Consider the following 24,102-nt stretch of genomic DNA (forward strand, 5'->3'; position numbering starts at 1 on the left):
CCTTCGGCAGTTTTTTTTAATACATATAATTACTTACTTTGTTATTTTTATTTCTAGGTACAACATTTAAGATACACAATGTTGAGTATGCAGTGCACTGCTACTGACTGAGAAGATCATACTGGAGTGCCACACAAGGGATCTTTCTCAAAACCAACACTTACTACAGCACATACACTCTGGCAGCTGCCAAACTGCGCTGCTCCATTACTTGCACACAAAGTCTCTTTCCTGCTTCAATATGTTTTTCCAGAATCACTTATGCTGTACAGACTTTGGAAAGCCTGCAAAATAAGATGTTATTTTACAAACCTTTTATTACCAGGGCAGATTTTGTGTAGACAAGAGAGTGGATTAAATGTTCAATAGTTTTGAATCTTTGATTCATACCCACAGCTGCTGAGGTTTCAAACCAGCTGCATCAATATTTTCAACACATTGACAGCCTTCAAAAAGATTGCAGTAACTTTTACCACCACTTGCATCCATTTAGCTTTAAGCGGCTACATGCTTTTAATGGCCCCCTCCTTTGCTGATGTGTTCCCTGTGGTGTCAAGTATTTTACATGAATGAATCATTGTGCTTCATCTAGGAAAATTCCTGGGATTTGGTTTCAGAGAGAAGTTTGCTCCTGTTATGTTAGCATCAAAACTGAAAATAAAACTCTACCAACACGTGCAACAGTACCTACAATTCAGCATGATAACAGCAGTGTAATTTAAGATTAATAGTTAACTGAACTTAGTGAAATCTTCCAAATTGAATTGCACAACTGCCAGTAGTGCATTCTAGCACAGACAAATAGGAAGGATGTTGGAGCATGGTCAACACTGGATTTATCCATCTAACAGACTCAACATCATGACACACTCACAACTGTGCTTTTCAGTTGGTTGAGATAAGTGAGACAACAACATGCTCAATGGCAGTAAGATGTGCCACCTGTTGTCACTTCTGCTGATTGAATTGCTGCATGTTTACAGCAATTTCTGTTTTACTTTCACATTTCCAACATCTTTGATGTGCTTTTCATTGAGTTTGGACTGCTTGACAGAGAAGATTGACTTCATCTGAAAAGTGCTCAGATTTGCATATTTTAGGTACAGTGCCATTTAATAGTTGTTTCTACTTCCATTTAACCCATAACTGTGCTTTTCTGATCCTTTACAGCTTTCAAAAATTGCTGGGTGAGAGATTAAAATTGTGTTAATGCATTTCCAGCAGACAATGTGTTTTGCTTTTTGTTAAATTTCAGTTGTCCTAAATTTCAAAAATAAGCCCTTAATGGATTGAGCACAGTCCCTTCACATATTGTTTTAAGGCATGGCCACATAGTGAAAGTTTACCCTTCTCTGAACAATAAAAGCTCTGTTCAAAAAGATTTTTGGAATTATTTAATCCCAGCTGCTGATGGGAACAGGCCTGTGGAACAAAATTTAAGAATAAGCAAAATTGATCAAAATTACCATACCACATTATGGGAAGCAATGTCATGAAGGTACCATCAAACAAATGTGATTCTATGGCTTTTAGTCAAACAGATAAATAAATGATTCTGATTTTGCCACTGATGTGTCCTACTTTGTAAAAATATGATGAACTCTTGCATTATCAACCGATGTTGTTATAAACTCAAGATGATTATCTACTTCAAGCATTGTTTTCATTTCCATAAGGCTGTTGGCATAGCCATCGAATGTTGCTTCATAGCAATTATACAATTTGAGAAAATATCACTGCACAAATTCTGCTGGACTACTCAGTTTTAGTAGTTTTAATCAGGTTCCAAGGGCAGGTTACATCTGTTTTTCAGAATGGATAAAAGGAAACATTGAACAGTGACAATCTACCATTCAACTTCATGATTTTGGTACACAGTGACTTACCGTGGAAGAAACACTCTTTGTTGTCTACAATGTGGATTCTCTTCCTCTGTTGGCAGGCAGCACGGTGCAGTTCACAGTGATTTTCATAAAACTTCCCATCAGAGCCACAAACAGGTATGTAATTGGGCTTGCACTGATGTATACACACACACTCTGGCAGCTCAGTCTCTTTACTGATGATACACTGTTGCCCACGGCCACAATAGTTCTTTTCACAAGCTCCATGCAGACCATCTTGGCCATGGTACACTATAGAAAAAAAAGACATTATGAAGTTAAACCTTCATGTGGAAAGCTTTGAAAACTTTCACACAACTTCCAAACTGTCCAGTGTCTGATGGAAACTGGTACGTTTCATTGTAAACTATATGTATACAAGTAACTTTGGTCGCTGAAAAATGTTGGGCTATAATACTGAGGAATGAAACTTCAACAGACATAAAGTTCTCTTCTGGATTAAACATTTCTCGCACAGATTAAGTATTATTGTCAAATGTAGTTCAATGAGAACAATCTTACCCGAATTAGAAGTTTATGTGTTCAGGTCCCATCCTAGACACTTGAGAGTTACAATTCAGACTTTCACCAGAATGTAATATTTGCTTTTGGCTTAAGCCCTATGTTGAGGCCAGATTCTGCCCTCTCAGGTGGCACGACTTTGACAGTCCTCCCACATCCTAATACTTAATCCTCAAAAACAGATTATCTGGTCATTGCCTTATTGTTATGAGACAAAAGAACTGATCATTGACTTCAGGAGGAAAAGAGAGAAGACAGGCCCCTGTCTACATCAGCGAAGCTGAGGTGGAGACTGTCAAGAACATCAAGTTCCTCAGAGTGATGATAACTAACAATCCATCCTCGACTTCCCAAGTAGATGCGACAGTCAAGAAGGCACAACACCACTTCTTTCTCAGACAATTCAGTGTGTCCATAAGGACCCTTACCAACTTTTACAGATGCACCATAGAAGGCATTCTATCCAGGTGCATAATAGCCTGGTAAACCAACTGCTCTGCTCAGAACTGTAAGAAGCTACAGAAAGTTGTGTGCACAGTCCTGACCATCACAGAAGCCAACCTCCCAACCATGGACTCCATCTACACTTCTCATTGCTGTGGAAAGGCTGCCTACATAATCAAAAACCCCTCCTGCCCCAGTAATACTCTCTTCCAATCTCTTGCATCAGGCAGAAAATACAGAAGCTTGAACACACGCATGAGCCGGTTCGAGAATAGTTTCTTCCTTGCTGTTACTAGATTGCTGAATGGGCCTTTCTAACTTCAAATAATGCTGATCTTGTTAATGTCAATCTTACTTTGCACACTTTTGGTGCAGTTGTAACCTTGTATGAATTGCCCTAAGCATCCAATGATCTGTATGTCCTTGGTTGCTATGTGCTGCCTGTACTGCTCACAAAACAAAGCTTTTCACTGTGTTTAGGTATATGTGACTACAATAAATAAAATTAAATCAATTTGACTGCTGCTTTTCCTTACTAATATAAAATGCTAAATTGCTGGCAAGAAAGGAATGCCATCCAAGGGCTTTTCCTCCATGGACCAAACCAGAGCTGAGATGGGATATGGTGTGGTGGTCAACTGCAGCCCTTCAACTTGACTAAGTGCCCTCACTCAGCACCAAACTCACCAGGGGGGAGGGCATTACATTCCACCCAAAGTTAATGCCTCACATCAATGACTGTTCATGACAACTAGTAAAAGTTAGTGAGACAATTATAACCTGATAGTGATACAATTATATGATCTGCTATCCAGGCAATTGATGCTTTTCTTACTAGGTCACAAAAGGAAGTCTATGAATAGAACTGAAAGCTATAATCAACAAAAGTAATCAAGCATTAGGATGTGACTTCAGGCATTCGATAACAAGACATGTTGTTATTCATTGGCGCAACTCTATTTGCAATATTAATTGTGTACGCTATCTTCAGAGGAACACTGATGTATTGGAAATGTGTTAAAAGATAAAGGACGAGGATGACACCAGGTCTAGTCTTCAAATGTCAAGGGCAGATTTACAAAACTCAATTTGTTTTCATTACAGAATATCAACTGGAAGAGATAGGGGAATGCATGGGTCATGATACACACGTTTAAAATGCTGAGGTACAGATGATGTAAATATAAACACGGATTTGAACATGTAACAAGAAAATATAAGCTTAAAATTAACAAGTCTGAAATTAGGTTAATTAGAAGAATTTCCACTCCACAGAGTGCTGAATAAGTAGGAGAGCCTCCCATCAAGTGCAGTTAATGATGCATACCTCCTAAAATGAGCTAAACTAATATCTGGTTGAGAATGGGCTTACAGATTTTTGAAATCAGTATTGACTATGATCAAACAGTCAATGAAACATAATGGCCCATGAGTGAGACTGGGGAATTAACTAGAATTTTTTTTTATATGTGCAGGGCAGCAGGGAATGGCCACATAATGAGATGTGAGAAACATAGAAAACAGGAGCAGGAGTAGGCCATTTATTGTGATCGTGGCTGATCATCCAAGTCATGGCCTGTTCCCTCCTTTCGCCACTTATCCTTTGATCCTTTGAGACCAAGTGCTAAAACCAACTCCTTTTTGAAATCATACAATGTTTTGGCCTCAACTGATTTATGTGGCTCATCATTCACGGTGAAGAAATTTCTCCTCATCTTAGTCCTAAATAGTTTACCCTATTTCGTGAGACTGTGACCCTGGTTCTGGACTCCCCTGCCATTAAGAACATCTTCCTATATCTCCCCAGTCTAGCCCTCTTAGAATGTTGTTGATTTCTGTGATACATCCCCCTTATTCTTTGAAGTCCAATGACTTTATTCCTAATTGATTCAACCTCTCCTCATATGTCAGCATCGGCCATCCAGGAATCAATCTGGCAAACTTTCACTGCACTCTCTCCATAGGAAGAGCATGCTTCCTCAGAAAAAGGAGGCCAAATCTGCACACAACATTCCAAGTGTAATCTCACCGAAGATCTATATAATTGCAGCAAGGTATCCCATATTCGAGTCCTCCCTCTCTGAACGCCAACATCTTTTTTGCCTTCTTTACTGCTTGCTGCACCTGCATGCCTAGCTTCAACAACGGATATATGAGGACACCCAGGTCTTGTTGCATATTTGCCCCTCTCAATTTATGGCCATTTAGATAATAATCTGCTTTTCTGCTTTTGCTATGAATGTGGATAACCTTGCATTCATCCACATTATACTGCATCTGCCTTGCATTTGCCCGCTAACGTAACTGTCCAAATTGCACTGGAGCACCTCTGTATCCTCCTCACAGCTCAGTCTCCTACCCAATTTTGTGTCATTGCAAATTTGGAGAGATTACATTTAGTTCTGTCATCTAAATCACTAATATACATTGCAAACAGCTGGGACCCAAGTACTAATTCCTGTGGCATTCCACTACTCACCGTCTGCCATTCAGAAAAGGGCACATTTGTTCTTACCCACTGTTTTCTATCCACCAGCCAATTTTCAAACCACCTCAATACGTTTCAGTTTTAGCTGCTTTTCTTTTATGTGAGAATACGTCAAAAGCTTTCTAAAAACCACTGGCTCTCCCTCATCAATTCTATTTGTTACTTTCTCGAAGAATTGCAATACATTTATCAAGCATGATTACCTTTTCATAAATCCATGCTGATACTCTTTGATCCTGCAACTGTTTTCTAAGTGGTTTGCTCTGAAATCTTTAATAATGGACTCCAGTAAGTTCTCCATAATCAACATTAGGCTGACAGGTCAACAATTTCTGGTTTTCTCTCTACCTCCCTTTTTAAGTAGAGGGCTCCATTAGCTACCCTCCAATCTCTAGGAATTTTTGCAGTGTCTATAGACTCTTGGAAGATGACCACCAATGGATCTGTTTTTTTTTGAGGGACATTTCTTTAAGTACTCTAGGATATAGATTATTAGGCCCAGGGGATTTATTAGCTTACAATCCCATCATTTTCCCAACACTATTTCCTTAATAGCATGATTTCCATGAGTACCTTCATCTCATTAAGCCCTGTGTTCCTCAACAGCTCTGGCATGTTATTTGTGTTCTACTTTGTGAACACAGGACCAATGTAGGTATATAGTTGGTCAGCCATTTCTTTGCTTCTCCATTATAAATTTCCCTGTTTCTGACTGTAAGGACTTAGATTTCTCTTCACCATTCTTTGTCTCTTCACATGACTATAGAAAGTTTATAGTCAGTTTGTATACTACCCACACTTTTAGTTCTGTACTCTATTTTTCCTTTTCTAGCATTTCCTTTGTACTCTGTCACTAAATTGTAAATTGCTCCCTCTTCTCAATTCTGTTAATTTTTTGCTCAAATGGTGTGCCTCTTCCTTGAATCTAATACAATCTCTAATTTCCTTTCTAAGTCATGGCTTGGCCACCTTTTCCAATTTAGTTTTGCACCGGACAGGAATGAGCAATTCTTGCAGTTCACACATATGCTCTTTGAATATTTTCCACTGCCTTTCCACTGTCATCCTCTCAGTAACATTCCATAATCTAGTTAACCAACTCACACCTCATACCATCAGCATTTCCTCTATTTAGAATCAGGATCCTAATCTCAGAATTAACTATGTCACTCTCCAACTTGATGAAGAATTCAACCCTTCTATTCAATGATTCATTTCTCATTGCACAATGCACAGACTAGGACATTCACTAGTTGGTTCCTCAATGGTTTAGAAAACATTTCTTTCCACTCCAGCAATTCTTCCTCTATTGCATTGTTACTAACTTAATTTTTCCAACATGTACGTAGATTAAAGACACCCATAATTATAGATTGTCCTTTGAGAGATAATACATATTTTAGAAAATTGTTTGGCTATCTTTGGAGAATATTGAGTGCTGATTCTGAATTACACTGTGAGAGGTTAAATAAGTAGGATATAATTTATAAAATGGAAAACATGGAAAACATGTCATAGCCTTTGGCTGAACGACAGTTTCTTGAACTAATGTTTATTATCACTGACCTGTCCAAGAAAATTCAATAAAGGATTACATTCTTTTAAAAATAACAGGATGACCAAACATTCCTCAATAGTCTTTGATGATAGGATTGCAAGATTATCTATTAGAAGTCTCTAGCAAGGTGGGAGATTGAGCAGAGTATATTATAATGTTACACTGGTGTATCACTCACTTGCCTTTTTGTGTCCAAAAGGAATTCAAGAACAGTTTTCTGTTTACACGGCATTCTGGTATAACACAACAGTTGCATTCATCTGCAACCTCGCGTTATAGAAAATCGAGCTATGGAAAACTGATATAGAAAATGGCGCTGTAGAAGATTGCTAATAGAAAATCACTATAACCATTCAATAGAAAGAATGTGTTATCCACAATTTGTCAATTGTATTGTAGCCAATTCACATCGGCAAAACGTTTGTTATACCAGAACAAATATATATCAAACAGTTCAAGTAAATGATTGGATCACTGAGTTTTAAAGCCATGAGAGTTGAAGAGAAACAGTCAGTTTGGTAACCATATCGAGAGGAAATGCCAAATAAAACTGAATATTTTATGCATGTGTTGGTGAAAATAACTTTACCAAGTAGGAATAGATGGTCAATGATCAAACCCCTGCTGAAAGAAAATGGAATTCAAATATTATAAACTGTATGAATGCTGTATAAGATGCATAGCAAGGAAGCTGAGATATTTGAAAAGGCGAGAGTTTCTAACAAAAACACAATATGAATTAGTGCGACAATTAAAATAATCTTAGGGCACCTTACAGGACATGACAACTTCGAGAAAATATATGACCTATGAACGAAGGAAACTTAAAGCAGGGTCCAATTACTTTTTACAGTAATTTTGTATTTTAGAAAATAAAGGTATTTGGTAATTAGAAATAGAGTGGAAATCTGAGAATAAGATGGTCATTAGATCTGAAAATGCAAGAATATTCATAAGAAACCAAGACAATATTGAAAGCATCCTAAAGAACAGTGCTTCAGGAAACAAAGGTGATTGTTTTTAATGTCTTATTATTGAGAAAAGACAGAATTTGAGTAGAAAATACATTCTTTTCTATTTCTCACATGGTAAGATCTGGGAACAGAAAAATTCTAGATCTGTTAGCTTGGGATCTGTACTCACAGAAATATTACAATCCATTGTAAAGGAACAATTTCAATTATGTTAAGACAATTGATTTAGTAAATGGTGAAAGCAACATTTTCCTCCCTACTAGTTTTAAGGATCCTAAGTAAAATTGCCTTAGGCAACATCAATTCAGTTATAAGAGCATAAGATGTAGGAGCAGAATTAGGCCATTTGGCCCAGAGTCTACTTCACCATTTGATCACAGCTAATATGTTTCTCAACCCCCATCCTCCTGCCTTCTTCCAATAATCCTTCATCCTCTTACTAATCAAGAACTTATTGATCTCTGCCTTAATTACACTCGATGACTTGATCTCCACAGCTCTGGCTGAAGAAATTCATCGAGTTTTATAGTTATTGAGCCATACAATGAAGAAAAGGCCCTTTGGTCTATCAAGTCTGCGCTGAAGGCACGCTGAAGGCACGCTAATCCCAACATCCTGCACACGTCCCATATCCTTGAATGTTATCATATTTCAAGTACTCATTCAAATATTTTTTAATGACTATAAGGACTATGGCCTCCGCTACCTTCCCAGGCAGTGCATTCCAGATTCAACCACCCTCTGAGTGAAAATGTTTTTTTCTCAAATCCTCTCTGAATCTCCTGCCCCTTACCCTAAAACTATGCCCCGTCATGATTGACCCTTCTACCAAGGGGAACAGCTGCTTTCTATTCATCCTGTCTTTTCACCTTATGGGGAAATTGAGCTGTAAGGGAGACTAGATAGACTTGGATTTTTTCTTTAGAACAGACAAGGCTGAGGGGGCATGGTAGAGATGAAAAAGCTCTTACATACCTCAATCATGTCCCCTTCAAGCTTCCCTGCTCTACCACCCCTTTTGGTGTCCTATTTCTAAGCCAATTTCTGATCCACCTTACCAAGTTTCCCCGAACTGTATCGTGTTTTAACCTTCTCAATCAATATCCCATATGGGACCTTGTCAAAAGCTTTGTGAAAATGGATGGAAACAATATCAATTGAATTTCCCTCATCCATGCACATGATCATATTTTTGAAAATTTCTAACAAAATTAGGCATGGCTTGCCTCTGACAAAGCCATGCTGATGATCCCTAATTAATCCATGCCATTCCAAGTGGATATTCATTCTCTCCTTCAGAATTTTCTCCAATACTTTCCCTACCACTGACGTGAGACTCACCATCTGTAATTTCCTGATTCATCTCTAGCACCCTTCTTGAAAAGTGGAACCACACTAGACATCCTCTAGTCCTCAGGCACTACCCTCATAGTGAGAGAGAATTTGTGTCAGAGCCCATGCAATTTCCTGACTCACCTCCCTGCAACCATCCTGTATTTGTACGTGTTTAAGAGACTGGTTGGTTGACTGTGGTAAAGGAAACTGGTCTAACCAGAAGAAGCTCTTGGAACACAAAGTAGATTATAGTATCATAGCAACTAGTTGCAGGTTTCATTGATACAATAGACACTGTTACAGAGACTATGAGGAAGATCTGGAAGTTAGCTCTAACTTCCTTAGGATCCTAAGCTGTTTTGCCCGTAAGTCCATATGACATTTTCATTGATGTGGTATTTGAGATACTTCTCTATATTAACCCTTTCAGACTCTTGTACAACACGAGCAATAAAAACAAAAAGTAAACAAGAAAACAAATCCCAGTTCAACAAGCCCAAACCCCCTTTGTCCATAGAGAAGATTCAGAACTGAAACACTAACATTGATGGACCTCACCAGTTTTGCAATTTTGTTGACAGCCTTTGTCTCATTTAGTCAGGCTTACACCCAGATTTCCTAGTCTCTTCAGTATCAGAGCTTGGAATCATGACCCGAGATTCAAGTCAGAACTCTGCAAAATCCTTATGTACTGACCTCTATAGGAATTGCCTGGAAAGTCTAAGCTTCCAATGGCCAATTACATTGTTTCTAGAACCTTTCAAAAGATTTCCCCTCCTGAGTTAGAGTTGGAGACTGGGACATTCTGATTTGCATACCTGGATAGTTATCCAGGAATGTTAGACAAAAAAAAGTGTCTAACCTGGGTAACTCTTCAACTGATCAGTCACTGTGATGCCCTCAAATTCCCTTTGAGCCCCCTCATTATCCACCTGATTCCCAACGACTCCCAACCCAACTTGATGGCCTATCCTATTCTGACCCAACTCCACTCTTGACTATCTAACATTACCTGACTGTCCCCCTAACCCAACTTGACTCATATTTGACTTGACAACTCCTTCCAACCTGAACAAACCACCCTGATTCATCTACCCACTCACCCACAACCCACCTTGCTATTTCTGATGAAGAGATCTAGTCTACTCGAAACATGAGCACTGATTTTCTCTCCATCGATAGTCCCAGACCTGCTGGGTTTTTGTAGCATTTCTGTGTTTGCTACAACCCACCTCATCCATCTGCTACCTTCCCAGTTGTCTACGAATACTTGATTCCACTACTTACTACCTAAACCAAATATTTCCCTACCCACCAGCCACATGCCACATAACAAACTGACCCACTTCGCCCCATTCACACCTGCCACCTCAGCCACTGTCAACCAAATAAAGTTTTCACATATCTCAACCTCACTAAGTATTTAGCCACTTATCGATCCTTCTACACTACCAACCCACTCATTCATTCATTCATTCATCCATGAGCATTTGCAATGGGCATTTAAACTTACCATATAGCAGATAGTGCCATAAAACAAAAGTATGGCCTCTCTTGCCCCTGTTGCTACTTCAAAATTATGGAGCACTTCATGGACTACCCTGTGTGTTTCTGAAGAAGATGAGAGTGGAAGACCTGGGCAGACATGTGGAGAAGTGTTGCGGGCCAAAATGTTGGAGCACGATGGAACGGCAATCAATGGTGATTGCTACTTCACAGAAAATGTGAGATCTGGGTCCAAGTATTTCCAGTGTGCCTGAATGGTAACCTGACACACTGCAGGCAACATTAATATTTGGCATTGTTAGAACATTATTGTCACCAGTGGAACCAGCATGAATTAGTTCTTATATTTATCTGGTATCTCTGTTGGTCAAGGCAGAGTGTAGCAGAGGCACACAGAACAGAACAAATGATCCATGGTTTGATCTGAGTTCACTGATCTCAGCCAGCATGACATGAAGTGTTCATACAATTGGCCCCAGTGTTTCAGGTTAGGAAGCGGAAAACTAAACGAAAGGTTCCAACTCTGATTGCAATCTTGTCATCCCAAGTGAATGTTGAGACAGTGATGATGGTTCACATGATTTAACAACCGAGCAATACTGACTGTCTCAGGTTTTGCAGGCACTCAGCTACCAACCATTAAGTTTAGCAAAAATCAACACACAAGTAAATATTTATAGCATAATCCAAAGGCAAAAAAAAAATCCATGAACAGGGAAATCCTGTCTTAAAACCAGAGAATCCCAAATACATTTTCCTTTGAATGTGTAAGATTAAAATTGACCCACAAATTTTATTCCATCAACAATGAACTTCAGGGTCAGTGTAGAAGCAGGGACTATAAGAGGAATAATGGTAAAATTTCACTCCCTTTAATAATTGATATTTGTGTCTGAATCAAGATATTTATATTCCCAGGGTTTTTTTTCCCTTGCATTCTCATTCTCAAGGTTATTAACAATATGTGCATCTGACAAATCTTCAGCCAGAACTGGCAGCCAGAGCTGGTCTGAAAGCGGACAGAAATCCCCTGGGTAAAAAGACCTCACTGGCAGAACACAGACCCGAGTACAGGATCATTAGGTCTCAGCACATTCTCTGTAATGAACATGAATTCAGATGTAACTGACTAATTAAACAAGCCCAGCATCAACATTTTCCTTCATATGATTAAAACTGAATGAATTGTTATTTATGAGTTTCAAAAGCACCTTGTAAAAAGGATTTGGTTTCATTTTGCAGACAAAATATTGTTATCTTAGTTACAGTAATTAAAATTTAAAATTCTACAGCCTCAACCAGATTTTAAAGTCTACAAAGTCAAACTCAACAGTTTCAGTTAACAGTTTGGAAAAAAAGCATCATTGGAGTGCGCTTTGGAGTATGATTGGAAGTTGAAATGTGGCTGAGGAGGCTAGGCCTGTAGCTGAGAAAGAGGGAGTTTGTGGGACTTCCTGGAGGTCAGAGTTGGAAAGGTCAGTGATTCTAGAATAGGATGGGCGGTGATTTAGGTCAGTAATAGTCTCTCTTTTTCATTCCATGCTGCTTAGTGTCAGCTTTCCCAGAGGCAATAACTGCTAGTTTTGTCTGTCTCAACCACAAGCTAAAGATACAAGAGGGAGCAAAAAGCATCACATCTCCTATTTGCATTTGTAAATGAATGAGCGTCCTTTTCTGACATGGCTAAAAACATTATTTTGTTTGCTCTTAATCAAAATAATTTCAGTCAGCTTGCACTGAATTCTGGACTGCTAAGAAAGCATCTAAGAGCTCTAAGATGTGACCTGACCCTATGCTTAAAGCAGTTTGTTAGCAATATTGCAATATCCAGTGTTGACGAGCACCATAGTGCAGTATTGAAGTGGTGAGAGTGTTAGAGTGTTGGAGTGCATGGGGTTGGTGCAGGTATGCTGTTGACAACAATGTAATCCTGAGGTTAGAGCTCGTCTGAACTCGAGGGACATTTCATTGTGGAAATAACTACACCTTTAGTTTTGCTTTGGAGGAAATCCAACTGTCCATTGCACTTCTATCCTTACACTATTTTTCTCCAGTTTGTTTGCAGTTCAGGAATACATTGCTGTCAACAACATACCTTCACAAGCCCCATGCACTCCAACACTCTAACACTCTCAGCACAGTCAGGATCTGCATTTCAAATTGGATTATTTTCTACATATCATTTTTGTCTGGTGATGCAGAGCATTAAAAGCACACAAGGGATGTTGGCATTGACAAGATGGTTGGGAGGCACAATGAGAACAACAACTGTCTGTATGCTCTGTTCATGCAAGATGGCACCAAAACAGAAAATGCTGGAAAATCTCAGCAGGTCTGGCAGCAGGTCTAGCTTTGACAAAGGGTCAGTCAGACTCGAAACATCAGCTCTTTTCTCTTCTTACAGATGCTGCCAGACCTGCTGAGATTTTTCAGCATTTTGTCTTTTGGTTTCAGATGCCAGCATCCGCAGTAATTTGCTTTTATCATGCAAGATGGCATTGGCTAAGCACCATCCTCACTACATCATCCTGGCTCAGCTCAGACTAACTTATAATATGTATTCCTGATGAAGGGCTTTTGCCTGAAACATCGATTTTACTGCTCCTCGGATGCTGCCTGAACTGCTGTGCTTTTCCAGCACCACTCTAATCTAGAAGAAAGTGAGAACTGCAGATGCTGGAGATCAGAGCTGAAAAATGTGTTGCTGGAAAAGCACAGCAGGTCAGGCAGCATCCAAGGAGCAGGAGAATCGACGTTTTGGGCATAAGCCCTTCTTCAGGAATGAGGAAGGTGTGCCAAGCGGGCTAAGATAAAAGGTAGGGAGGAGGGACTTGGGGGAGGGACGTAGGGAATGCGATAGGTGGAAGGAGGTTAAGGTGAGGGTGATAGGCTGGAGAGGGGGTGGGGCGAAGAGGTCGGGAAGAAGATTGCAGGTCAAGAAGGCTGTGCTGAATCTCGACTCTGGTTTCCAGCATCTACAGTCATTCTTTTTACCTAACTTATAATAAGCTTACCATTTCAATAATTTGTGCACTTTGATTTAATTGTATTTACAGATCTGATTGTTTCAAAAATGTAACCTGCTTCTGAAGCTAGAGAAATGGGATTGATTGATAGGAGCTCTGCTTGGAAATGGAAATGAGAGGAGCTATGGGGAAATCAGAGATGGCACAGTGTGATGGAAAATATGTGGAGGTGAAAATGAGCTGGAGGCGATTTCCAATTATGTTGGAGCTGGACTGCAATTTTCAAAACTGGCCTCCTAACCAGCCCACCTCCACATCCATACTCCTCATGCACTCCATAGTGGCTCACAAAATGCACAAAAGAATTCTCCTAAAAGTGTACACACTTGGTGAGCTGTGGAACTGAGATGGTCTGGTTTTCCCAAACCCAGAAGGAAAGTTGGCCCCTCATCCAAATATTATCTTTTTATGTTGACTGTAGGCCAGAACCTCGGTTGCACTGCCATTAAGTCATGTCAGTGGGTTTTACTGGACTAAATTGAGCATTTGTCCAGTTACACCATTACAGATAGTGGAAATTAGTCTGTTCATTTGAAAAAATATATCAGACATTTCACTCACATCAAAATCAGACTGCTACAATCATGTGATTTAATCATCAAATAGTTCCAGAAATGTATCTTGTATATGGGGAGGAATAACACTCCCATTTAGCGGCATTGCAGGGTGTTGCAAATATTTAAAAGAGTGAGTTGTAGCGGATGGATTACATTGTTCTTTTGTTGTCACCCAACTCCATAATTTGGCAGATGCTAAATGTGATCTCTACACCACTCATTTTTCCATCTTCACTATCATTAAGAGCTCTGAATAAAGATGATCTAATTAGTTTTCTAATATTCATTACGACACACTCCAGGATAAAGCCTTTCATTTTATTCTCAAGTATTTGTTGGAAAATAAATCAATTACCATCCTTTGTTATTTTTTTTATTCCCTCAGCGTTTGTACTGCCTGTAGCTAACATGATGATCTGTCCAATTCTCAAAAGGGTATTAACAAAAGTCAAATGAACAATGATCAAAGAGACAGTTACCATTTGCAAGAACATTTATATGTAATATGTTTAAATGTCTACATTTAGAGCCATGGTGAGTAGGATGATTTTAGATCACTTAGCAGGTATGAATTCAACAGAAATCCATCTTATATCTACTTCTTCATGTACAGTTTTATTTAACCCTCTCAGGGTGACTTTTTTCATCACCATCATTACTATAACAGCGTATTTCCATCGCCACATTAAAATTCTCATTAATTCTTATAGCTGCAGAGTTTCAATTAAATTTTCTGTTACAGACTCTTCCCATTGTGTTGCTTGCAGCATCGCTGTTGATCTTAATTGTTCAGTAATTCAGGTTGTTAAACTTGGACTCGATTTTACCATTTCTCCTCCTTCCATTTCCATGTTAGTAGAACAGGTAGAAACAGTTAAACAGTAAGCTCATTAGTTGGGTAGTTCTCTTTTTGGATGATGGGAATTGAATATTTCCCATACCTCTGTACGAAGTGCTCCATAGATATTATGTAGTTATAGGGTACTGGCTGCATGAAAAGTAATTTGAGAAATATTTGATCATTTGTCTAATGATTTTAGTCAAAGAATAAATGTTTGTTAATCTTTTTGCACAAAAAAAATCATCTTCTTGGAATGAATATGGTTTCCACAGCTTTTCTTATTTCATAAAATCATGTCTTGTGACACTTACTTCCACTCATGGTGAAGTGGCATTTTCAAATATACATCAAAATTTGTGGATGACAATAAATTAGAGGATATGGTTAATACTGAGCAATATTGTAATAAAACAGAAAGAGATTTTAACAAAGTTTCATATTTTTCAATAAGGGCAAGTGTGAGATAATGTGCAAGAACAGAAATTGTTGGAAAAGCTCAGTAGGACTGGTAACATCTGTGAAGAGCAATCAAAGTTAATACTTCGGGTTTGGTAACGTTCCTCAGAACATGGGATCTGAAACATTAACTTTGATTTCTCTGCACAGATGCTGCAAGACATGCTGAGCTTTTCCAGCAACTTCTGTTTTTGTTTCTGATTTACAGCATCCACAGCTCTTTTGGTTTTTACGTGAGAGAATGCGTTTTGATAGGATAAATGATGAAACTATTTATCCTCAAAAACAAGACTCAATAGAGTAGAGAGAAAATGGATCTGTAGGTACATTCACAAATCATTAAAAGTAGCAATGCAAATAATTAATGCGAACAAAGTATTCGTGTTCAATTCTACAGGAACATAAGTGAAAAAGAGACATTATAGTAATTGTTCATCGCACTTTGGTTGGTTCACACTTGGAATCTTGTTTTCAATTTTGGTGTCTGTGTTACAAAAAGAACATAGAAGGTTCTGTTTGATTTGTAGCCACACACACACATTTTTCATTTTGGGAATAGAGAGGAAATGTTAGTAGGATTAGCAGGATTATTATCAAGCTATTGAACCACATCATCAATGCTTCTTCTAGTATCAAGAAGTCCTAGGAGTGTGGCTTGAACTTAGAGCTACTGCTTCAAAGACAGGGCACTTCCAAGACACAGCACTCCATAAGGCATACAGACAAAAGTACAATATTAGTTTTCAAGGATGAGACCCAAACTGGGTGGTTGAAGTTATCAGGTATGTAGAATATGTTTAGACTATTTCCTCTGGTCAAGATAATGAGAACAGATCCATTTATAGAGCAGCTCGATAAGTACATGAGGAAAGTTAAGTACATGAGGAAGAAAGGAATATAAAGATATTCCAATAGGATGAGATGAAAGTGGAGGAATGGCCTATTGTTTGAGCTGTAAATAATACATAATCAGGTTGCCAGATTGACAAACGTATTACTAACGTATTACTAACATATGTTTGTCAATTTAACAAAGTACTCTGGCTGGTATTTTACTTTGATTTCAATGATTTAAGCAAGGGTTAACATTGTTAGAGAAATTATTTAGAAAGTTAAAAAATCACTGGAGCCAGAACTATTGGCTGTAAATAGTACAGCAACTTTCTGTCAGTCAGTAATATTTTTAAGCACAACTCTAATGCATAACTTGAAGCTTCAATTTTACAGGGCTCAAAACCTCTCAAAATCATAGCCTTAATTTTCACGTCATGTTGCACATGAGTGAAATGATGGTATCGAAACGATATTTTACCCCAAATCGCGAAGTAAAGGCCATTCAAGAGAATGTCAACAATGAGCAGCAACAGTGATGAATTATGGGAATGTGACTTGAATCCTTACCAACCAACATTCAGGTATTGCTTAACCCATCTTTTTCTCTCTTTTTGGGATTTTTTTATGATTGTCCAGCTAGAAGTTTACAAAATCATGAGGGTCAAGGCCTTTTTGCCAGGGTAGGGGAGTCGAAAACCAGACAGCATTGGTTTAAGGTGAGAGGAGAAAGATTTAAAAGGGACCTAAGGGGCAACATTTTCACATAGAGGATGGTGCATGTGTAGGATGAATTGCCAAAGGAAGTGGTGGAGGCTGGTACAGTTGCAACATTTAAAAAGCATCTGGATGGATAAATGAATAGGAAGGGTTTAGAGGGATATGGGCCAAATGCTGGCAAATGGGACTAGATTAATTTAGGTTACTTGGTTGGCATGGATGTGTTGGACCAAAAGGTCTGTTTCTATCTCTATGACTCTAACATGATGGTTGAGAATGGAACATACTCCCACTCTTTTGAAGCAGTCTTTCCTTCAAGTTTCCTTAAATCACATACAGTTTAGCCATCAGCAAACAAACATCTTTTAATACAACCTCTGCAACACACATCACATTAATCTCAAAGGAGCCCTCTCAAATGTATTCATCTGTCATTTGATTTGTTTCCAGCTATGGCAATTGTGAGAGAGATTTCCAATTAGCACTGAATTAGGAAATGTTTTGACCTATGCACCTAAACACAGTAGGAAATATATTGAAACTCTGCTAAGTTCATCCTGATACATGGTTACAAAATGCCTTCCCAAAATGAAAAAAAATATAAACATAATCAGTGAGCACAGTACTCTTTTATTAGGTTTTAATTTGTTCTTAAGATGTGGTCTGCTCTGACAAAGACATTATTATCTGTTGCCAGGCAATCAGATAGATTGGTATGCTTTCTCATGAAGTGGCAATTGGACTAATTGAGGCTATAGTCACATGTAAAGTAGACCATACATCTCTCCTTTTCTGAAAGACATTTATGAACCAGCTGGATTGTTATAAAATATTCAGCAGCTTTCTGCTGCTAGCCCACCAGATTTATTGAATTCAACTTGTCTTGTTTGCTTTTGAAATCATGGCCATTGATTTGTCTGCCCACTACTAACATCACGAGACGGGGAATTAAATTGCTTGCATTTCTTTCTACAAAGCTACAAATACACTTGAGAGGTCCAAAATGATGCTGCAGATGTGTGCACAGTTGTGGTGCCTACCATGCCAGATGGCATATTGGTGACAGAATTACTGCGTACCCAGTAACGTCTGCCAAAAATATACAGAAATGGCAAATCATGATGTCAATTGTTGTGCAATGCTAATTTAACTAACTTGATGCCTGCAATGTGCTGGTTTTCTTCAGCTAATGCCTTCTCTACACCTTAACTCTGCTGAAAAACACATTTACAGTAGTGATAGCTCCAATCTTCTGCATGTGTTAGTTAAAGGGAAAATCAACCATCAACATTAGTTGCCAATTGATTCTTATATCTATTGGTATGATTTTCTAAGTGCTTGTTGTTAACTAGAGCTATTTGAAGTGAAAGAGGTCCACAAGGAGTGGATAATTCAGGTGCGGCAGGGCTTTTTGCTGACTTCAAGGTATTTCCATAGCCTGCTGCCCCCTGACATGAATAGGCCTTCCTACATGAAATATAGCCTGGTTTGGAGAATGAACAGAGATCATGCAGGCAAATCAGGTGCTAAAGAAAAAATGGAATGATGAGGAATTGCGAAGGGATGGGCTGTTAGCAGGAAGCCCTGTCATCCCAAGTTAGTCAGCAAGTAAATATCTGAGCTGTAAAAGCAAAATACTATGGAGAGCTGAAACAAACACAGAGAATACTGGAGAAGTTCACAAGTTCTGGCCACATTTGTGGAGAGACCCATAGAGTCCATGAAGCAGTGTGGATGTGCCTGCACCTCATGGACTGCAGCAGATCAGGACGGCAGCTCACCACCATCATTTCAAATGAAATTACAGATGAATAACAAATGCCAGCCAAACCAGTGATGCTCATATCCCCATAAGTGAACTGAGTGTAGGTGTTTGGAGGACATTGGTGAGGCCACTTTTGGAATACTGTGTGCAATTCTGGTCTGCCTCCAGTAGGAAGCATGTTGTGAAACTTGAAAGGGTTCAGAAAAGATTTACAAGGACGTTGTCAGGTTTGGAGGGTTTGAGCTACAGGGAGAGGCTGAATAGGCTGTTTTCCCTGGAGCATTGGAGGCTGAGGAGTGACCTTATAGAAGTTTATAAAATCATGAGGGCCATGGATAAGGTGAATAGACAAGGTCTTTTCCCCAGAATGGGGGGGAGGCGGGAGTAGTTCAAAACTAGAGAGCATAGGTTTAAAGTGAGAGGGGAAAGATTTAAAAGATACCTAAGGGGAAACTTTTTCACGCAGGGTGTGGTGTGTCGGGAATGAACTGCCAGAGATAATGGTGGAAGCTGGTACAATTACAACATTTAAAAGGTTTCTGAATGGACATGTGAATAGGAAGGGTTTAGAGGGATATGGGGCAAGTGTTGGAAGATGGGACTAGATTTATTTAGGATCATTGGTCGGCATGGACAAGTTGGACCAAAGGATCTTCTTCCATGCTGTACAGCTATATGACTCTAAGCAAATTTTTAAAAAATTCCTAAGGCATCATATGAAGCCTGCATTTTGACTACCACTTGATTCACCATGCCGAGAACTCCAAAAATGAAGAATTATATTTCAAATTTTATTTTATTCATTCATTCATCCCTAACAGAGAACATAAAGCAAAAAAGATCGCTGTTACTAATACAATGTACTCATATGTCACTAATGAGCAACTCAGGTATAGAACTGAAGAATAAATTCCATATAGTTGTGAAACCTTTTGGACCTTCAACTGAAGAGATAATCAGCGTTTAAAGAATCAAACTCTATGTTATCACTACTGCAGGGGAACGGGCAAAGCAGCAATCATCAAGAGACTCACTCCTTCACAGTCTAAGTTTTTCAACTGATGAACAATGGGAGTCCAGTTGTAATTAAGAAATGCATGTGCAGCGATGAAGTATTTCTAATTACTGTTAAAATACCTATTAAAATTTTGAAAGTGTGCAGCTGATTTACATTTCTTTTCAAGTATAAATTAACTTGTTAACATTGCATTGTACATTTAGAAAACTCCATCTAATCATCAATCATCTACCTACAGCCTGAGCTTTCAATTTGATTTTAAGTAGAGAGACAGAAAACAGAATTTTGCTGCAGGCTTCAAGGCCTGATGACAGGATAAAATGGCGGCGCAAAGCCTTCACTTCCCAGGAGCAAAACTGAGGGAAATATTTTCCAGAGACGATCTCCAATTTGGCTGTCTCCATCCTCACAGTTCTATTTTGAATGTAGGATGAGCTTGCAATGTTTTTAGGCCAATTACGGGCCTTCAGTTGGATTTTCCTCACTGACAATGGTGGGCACTGCTGCAGGAAAAGTTTAAAAAAGTAAATACGCTGCAGGCAAAAGACATAATGGTTTGAAGAGAAGGTAAATGGTCGGACCCTCAGGGAATATTGCATGCAATTCTGGTCTCCCTCCTATTGGAAGGATGTTGTGAAGCTTGAAAGGGTTTAGAAAAGATTTACAAGGATGTTGCCAGGGTTGGAGGATTTGAGCTACAGAGAGAAGCTGAATAGGCTGGAGCTGTTTTCCCTACAGCATCAGAGGCTGAGGGGTGACCTTATTGAGGTTTATAAAATCATGAGGAGCATGGAAAGGGTAAATAGACAAGGTCTTTTCCCTGGGATGGGGGAGCTCAGCACAGGTTTAGGGTTTAGGGTGACAGGGAAAAAATTTAGAAGGGACCTAAGGGGCAACTTTTTCATGCAGAGGGCGGTGCGTGTATGGAATGAGCTACCAGATGAAGTGGTGGAGGCTGGTACAATTACAACATTTGAAAGGCATCTGGATGGGTATATGAATAGGAAGGAATATGGGCTAAGTGCTGGCAAATGGAACTAGATTACTTTGGGATATCTGGTCAGCATGGACGAGTTAGACGAAAGGGTCATTTTCTGTGCTGTACGTCTCTGTGACTCTATGACTCTATGACTGGAGGGTCATCCATTTACTGGGGCCATTGGCCTTTGATGTCAATGCACCTTCTCTAGGGAAAGAGCCTCTGACCCTGATGATACCCAGCTTGTAGCAGGGAATCCAGCTCCTTTAAACTGGCAGCTTTCCCATGTGGCAACAGGCACTTTAAACTGCTATAAATATTACATAACTACTGCATTGGTTGCCTATTGTCTACCCAATCTGCATTCCTACCCATCTTTAATCCTTAAAGATTAATATATCCTCTCCAAGCCAGTGACAGATCTTTTTTTGAATGTCGAACATTGCTTCTCATGATCTATCCTCCCATAGGAGGGGATGGTGGCCTAATGGGATCATCACTAAACTATTAATCAAGAGACCCTGGTATTGTTCTGGGGACCACGATTCAAATCTCATCATGGAAGATGGTGGAATTTATATTCAATAAAAACCAGGAATTAAGAGTTCAATGAGCACCATGTATCCATTGACTGGAGTCGGAAAATCCCATCTGGTTGACTCATGTCCTTTAGGGAAGGAAAATGCTGTCCCTACCTGGTCTGGTTTACATGTGACTCCAGATCCATAACAATGTGATTGACTTTCTACTGCCCTCTGGGGCCATTAGGAATAGGCAATAACAGTCTGGCCAGCAACATCCCATGAATGAATTTTTAAAAATTAGAATGCATATTAATAAAAGTTAAACGTAAAGAGCATTTCTTTTGCCACCATTAAAATTACAGTTCTCATCTTTTCAGTATGGAACAGATTCCAATGCTGACGACGATGTCGGCATCACTCAGATCAGGTTCAGCACAAGTCAGAAGAGCAAAGCTCTCTTGATGCTGTCACAAAATCAAGGAAAATAGAGTTAACAGCATAAATACAGGTAGCCAGCTCAAAAATGCCACTGCCTCACATTGCAATCTAAATGATTAGACTACAAAAGCGAATAAAATTCAGGTTGTCAGGTACTTCAAACTCACAGTGACAGTCAATGAGCAGTAATGCTATTGTCTCATTCATAATTCAGCGGGATGGGGGTTATACTGAGTGCATGACCGCACAATGCTCGATTCTCCGGTTGGAATTAAGACGATGCACAGATCTGAAACCATGAACTTTAAATTAAAGTAAAGAAACACCAGGCAGACATGCAATTCACTGAGTGCTGCGCCATTAGCTCCATTACTGCTCAGCAGCAGCTGGGTTCCAATTCATGCAGAAGGAAATGGCTTGTAATCGCTCTAGTGAGCTGAAAGGCTGTCAAAAGTACTTCACAAACAGCTGACTTAGCTTTGTAAATAATAAAGGATTGTACGTGTTTATGCATGAGTGCACATTTATCCCCTTTTGTGAGCTAATCATTCAAAGATTTAATGTACCTCTCTCTAAAACACAAGTTTAGCTTCCTTGTCCGCACTTATTTTTTACTTGCTAAACATGTGTGTGTAGAATTTCCATGCAGCAATACCAAATCAGGTCCATAATTTCCTGAATGCCATGGAATATCCTGGAGTCTCAGCCTGTTTTCTGCTGGAGGTAAAGTGGATGCAGCTCTCTCTCCTCACTTTTTCCAAGGTGTCTATTCTTGTCACTTGCCGTGTTCTTAAGTCAGAAGCCTCAAAATTTGGCTCTGTTACTATCTATTTTTCATGAAATTATGGGCACCATTTTGTGTCCATATATAAACTCCTGTTGCAAGCTGAGCTGAATACCATTTTGTGAGAATATTGGTGAGAGCTTTTGAACCATGCCCTGGATGTGGACAGGGGTATCAGAAAGTGAATCAGTCAGTAATACTGTTTTGACTGGACCAGTGGCTTTTTGAGCATCATTTCTGCAGTTTTATATTTCCTAATCAAATTTTTCAGAGATGTTATTACATACCTCAGGAACAGGTGGGATCTGAACCAACTCAACTACTGCAACACAAGAACCCTCATTTCTGCAATTCTATACTTTTCTTAAATCCAGACGTGCTCTTACACACAACTGAACATTTTATTTTCCATCACCAAATCACCCATGGTTAGCTTCTCCAATTAATGACCTCTCAACCGCACACAGCCGAACATGATTTCAGCAGTTCAAAAGGACAATCACCCAGCCCTATCACCACCATAAATGCTATTCAATAGGATCACCAACTACTTTCATGTTTACTCCTGATTTCTGCTGGCTGATTATTTTTACTTTTAGTTAAAGTTGATGAAGTTTACAGGGCGTGGTGCTGCACATCGTGAAGGCCTTGGCTCTCAATTCAAGGGTTCTATTCAGATCGCTTACTCCATTCGTGGATTTTAGAGTTAATATTCCCTCATGGCCTGCAGCATGATGGAGGCAAAGAAGTGGACAAGCTGCTCACAGAGGGAGAAGATGGCACTGCAGTGACTCTAAACATTACTGTGACCATAAACCTTAGTGTCAGGATCCTCCGAGGCTGAAGCAGGAGGCAGCTCTGGCATGTTCAGAGAGAAAAAGGTGGTTTGTGGTAAGTATGCAACTTAGGAAATTAGAGAAATAATGAGAGAGGGGTGCATGAGATGCGAGTAAAAGGGTTTCATATGAATACATCACCATCTCCAATTCCTTCAGCATCACTAGAACCTCAGGAGAAAGTGAGTACTGCAGATGCGGGAGATCAGTGTCGAGAGCATGATGCTGGAAAAGCACAGCCAGTCAGGTAATCAACATTTTGGGCATAAGCCCTTCCCCCGAAATGTCAATTCTCCTGCTGCTCGTATGCTGCCTGACCGATTGTGCTTTTCAAGCATCACCATAGCCTCAGTCATTTAGACCAAAAGACCATAAGACCATAAGACATAGGAGCGGAAGTAAGGCCATTCAGCCATTCAATCATGGCTGATGGGCATTTCAACTCCACTTACCCGCATTCTCCCCGTAGCCCTTAATTCCTTGTGACATCAAGAATTTATCAATTTCTGCCTTGAAGACATTTAGCATCCCAGCCTCCACTGCACTCTGTGGCAATGAATTCCACTCTCTGGCTGAAGAAATGTCTCCGCATCTCTGTTCTGAATTTACCCCCTCTA

The 24,102-nt window shown here is 39.4% G+C and overlaps 1 protein-coding gene across 2 annotated transcripts in view; it reads right to left on the bottom strand.

Annotated features, from left to right (window-relative positions):
* Positions 1–24,102, bottom strand: part of LOC122556579 (follistatin-related protein 5-like) — a 563,792-nt gene that overhangs the window by 376,476 nt on the left and 163,214 nt on the right. For both annotated transcript variants that reach the window (XM_043703426.1, XM_043703425.1), the window contains exon 4: positions 1,887–2,135. In XM_043703426.1, coding sequence (XP_043559361.1) covers positions 1,887–2,135 — 249 coding nt within the window. The remainder of the gene's footprint in view (positions 1–1,886; positions 2,136–24,102) is intronic.

This window comes from Chiloscyllium plagiosum, chromosome 14 (genome assembly GCF_004010195.1).
Source record: "Chiloscyllium plagiosum isolate BGI_BamShark_2017 chromosome 14, ASM401019v2, whole genome shotgun sequence".
In the NCBI taxonomy this organism is placed as follows: Eukaryota; Metazoa; Chordata; class Chondrichthyes; order Orectolobiformes; family Hemiscylliidae; genus Chiloscyllium; species Chiloscyllium plagiosum.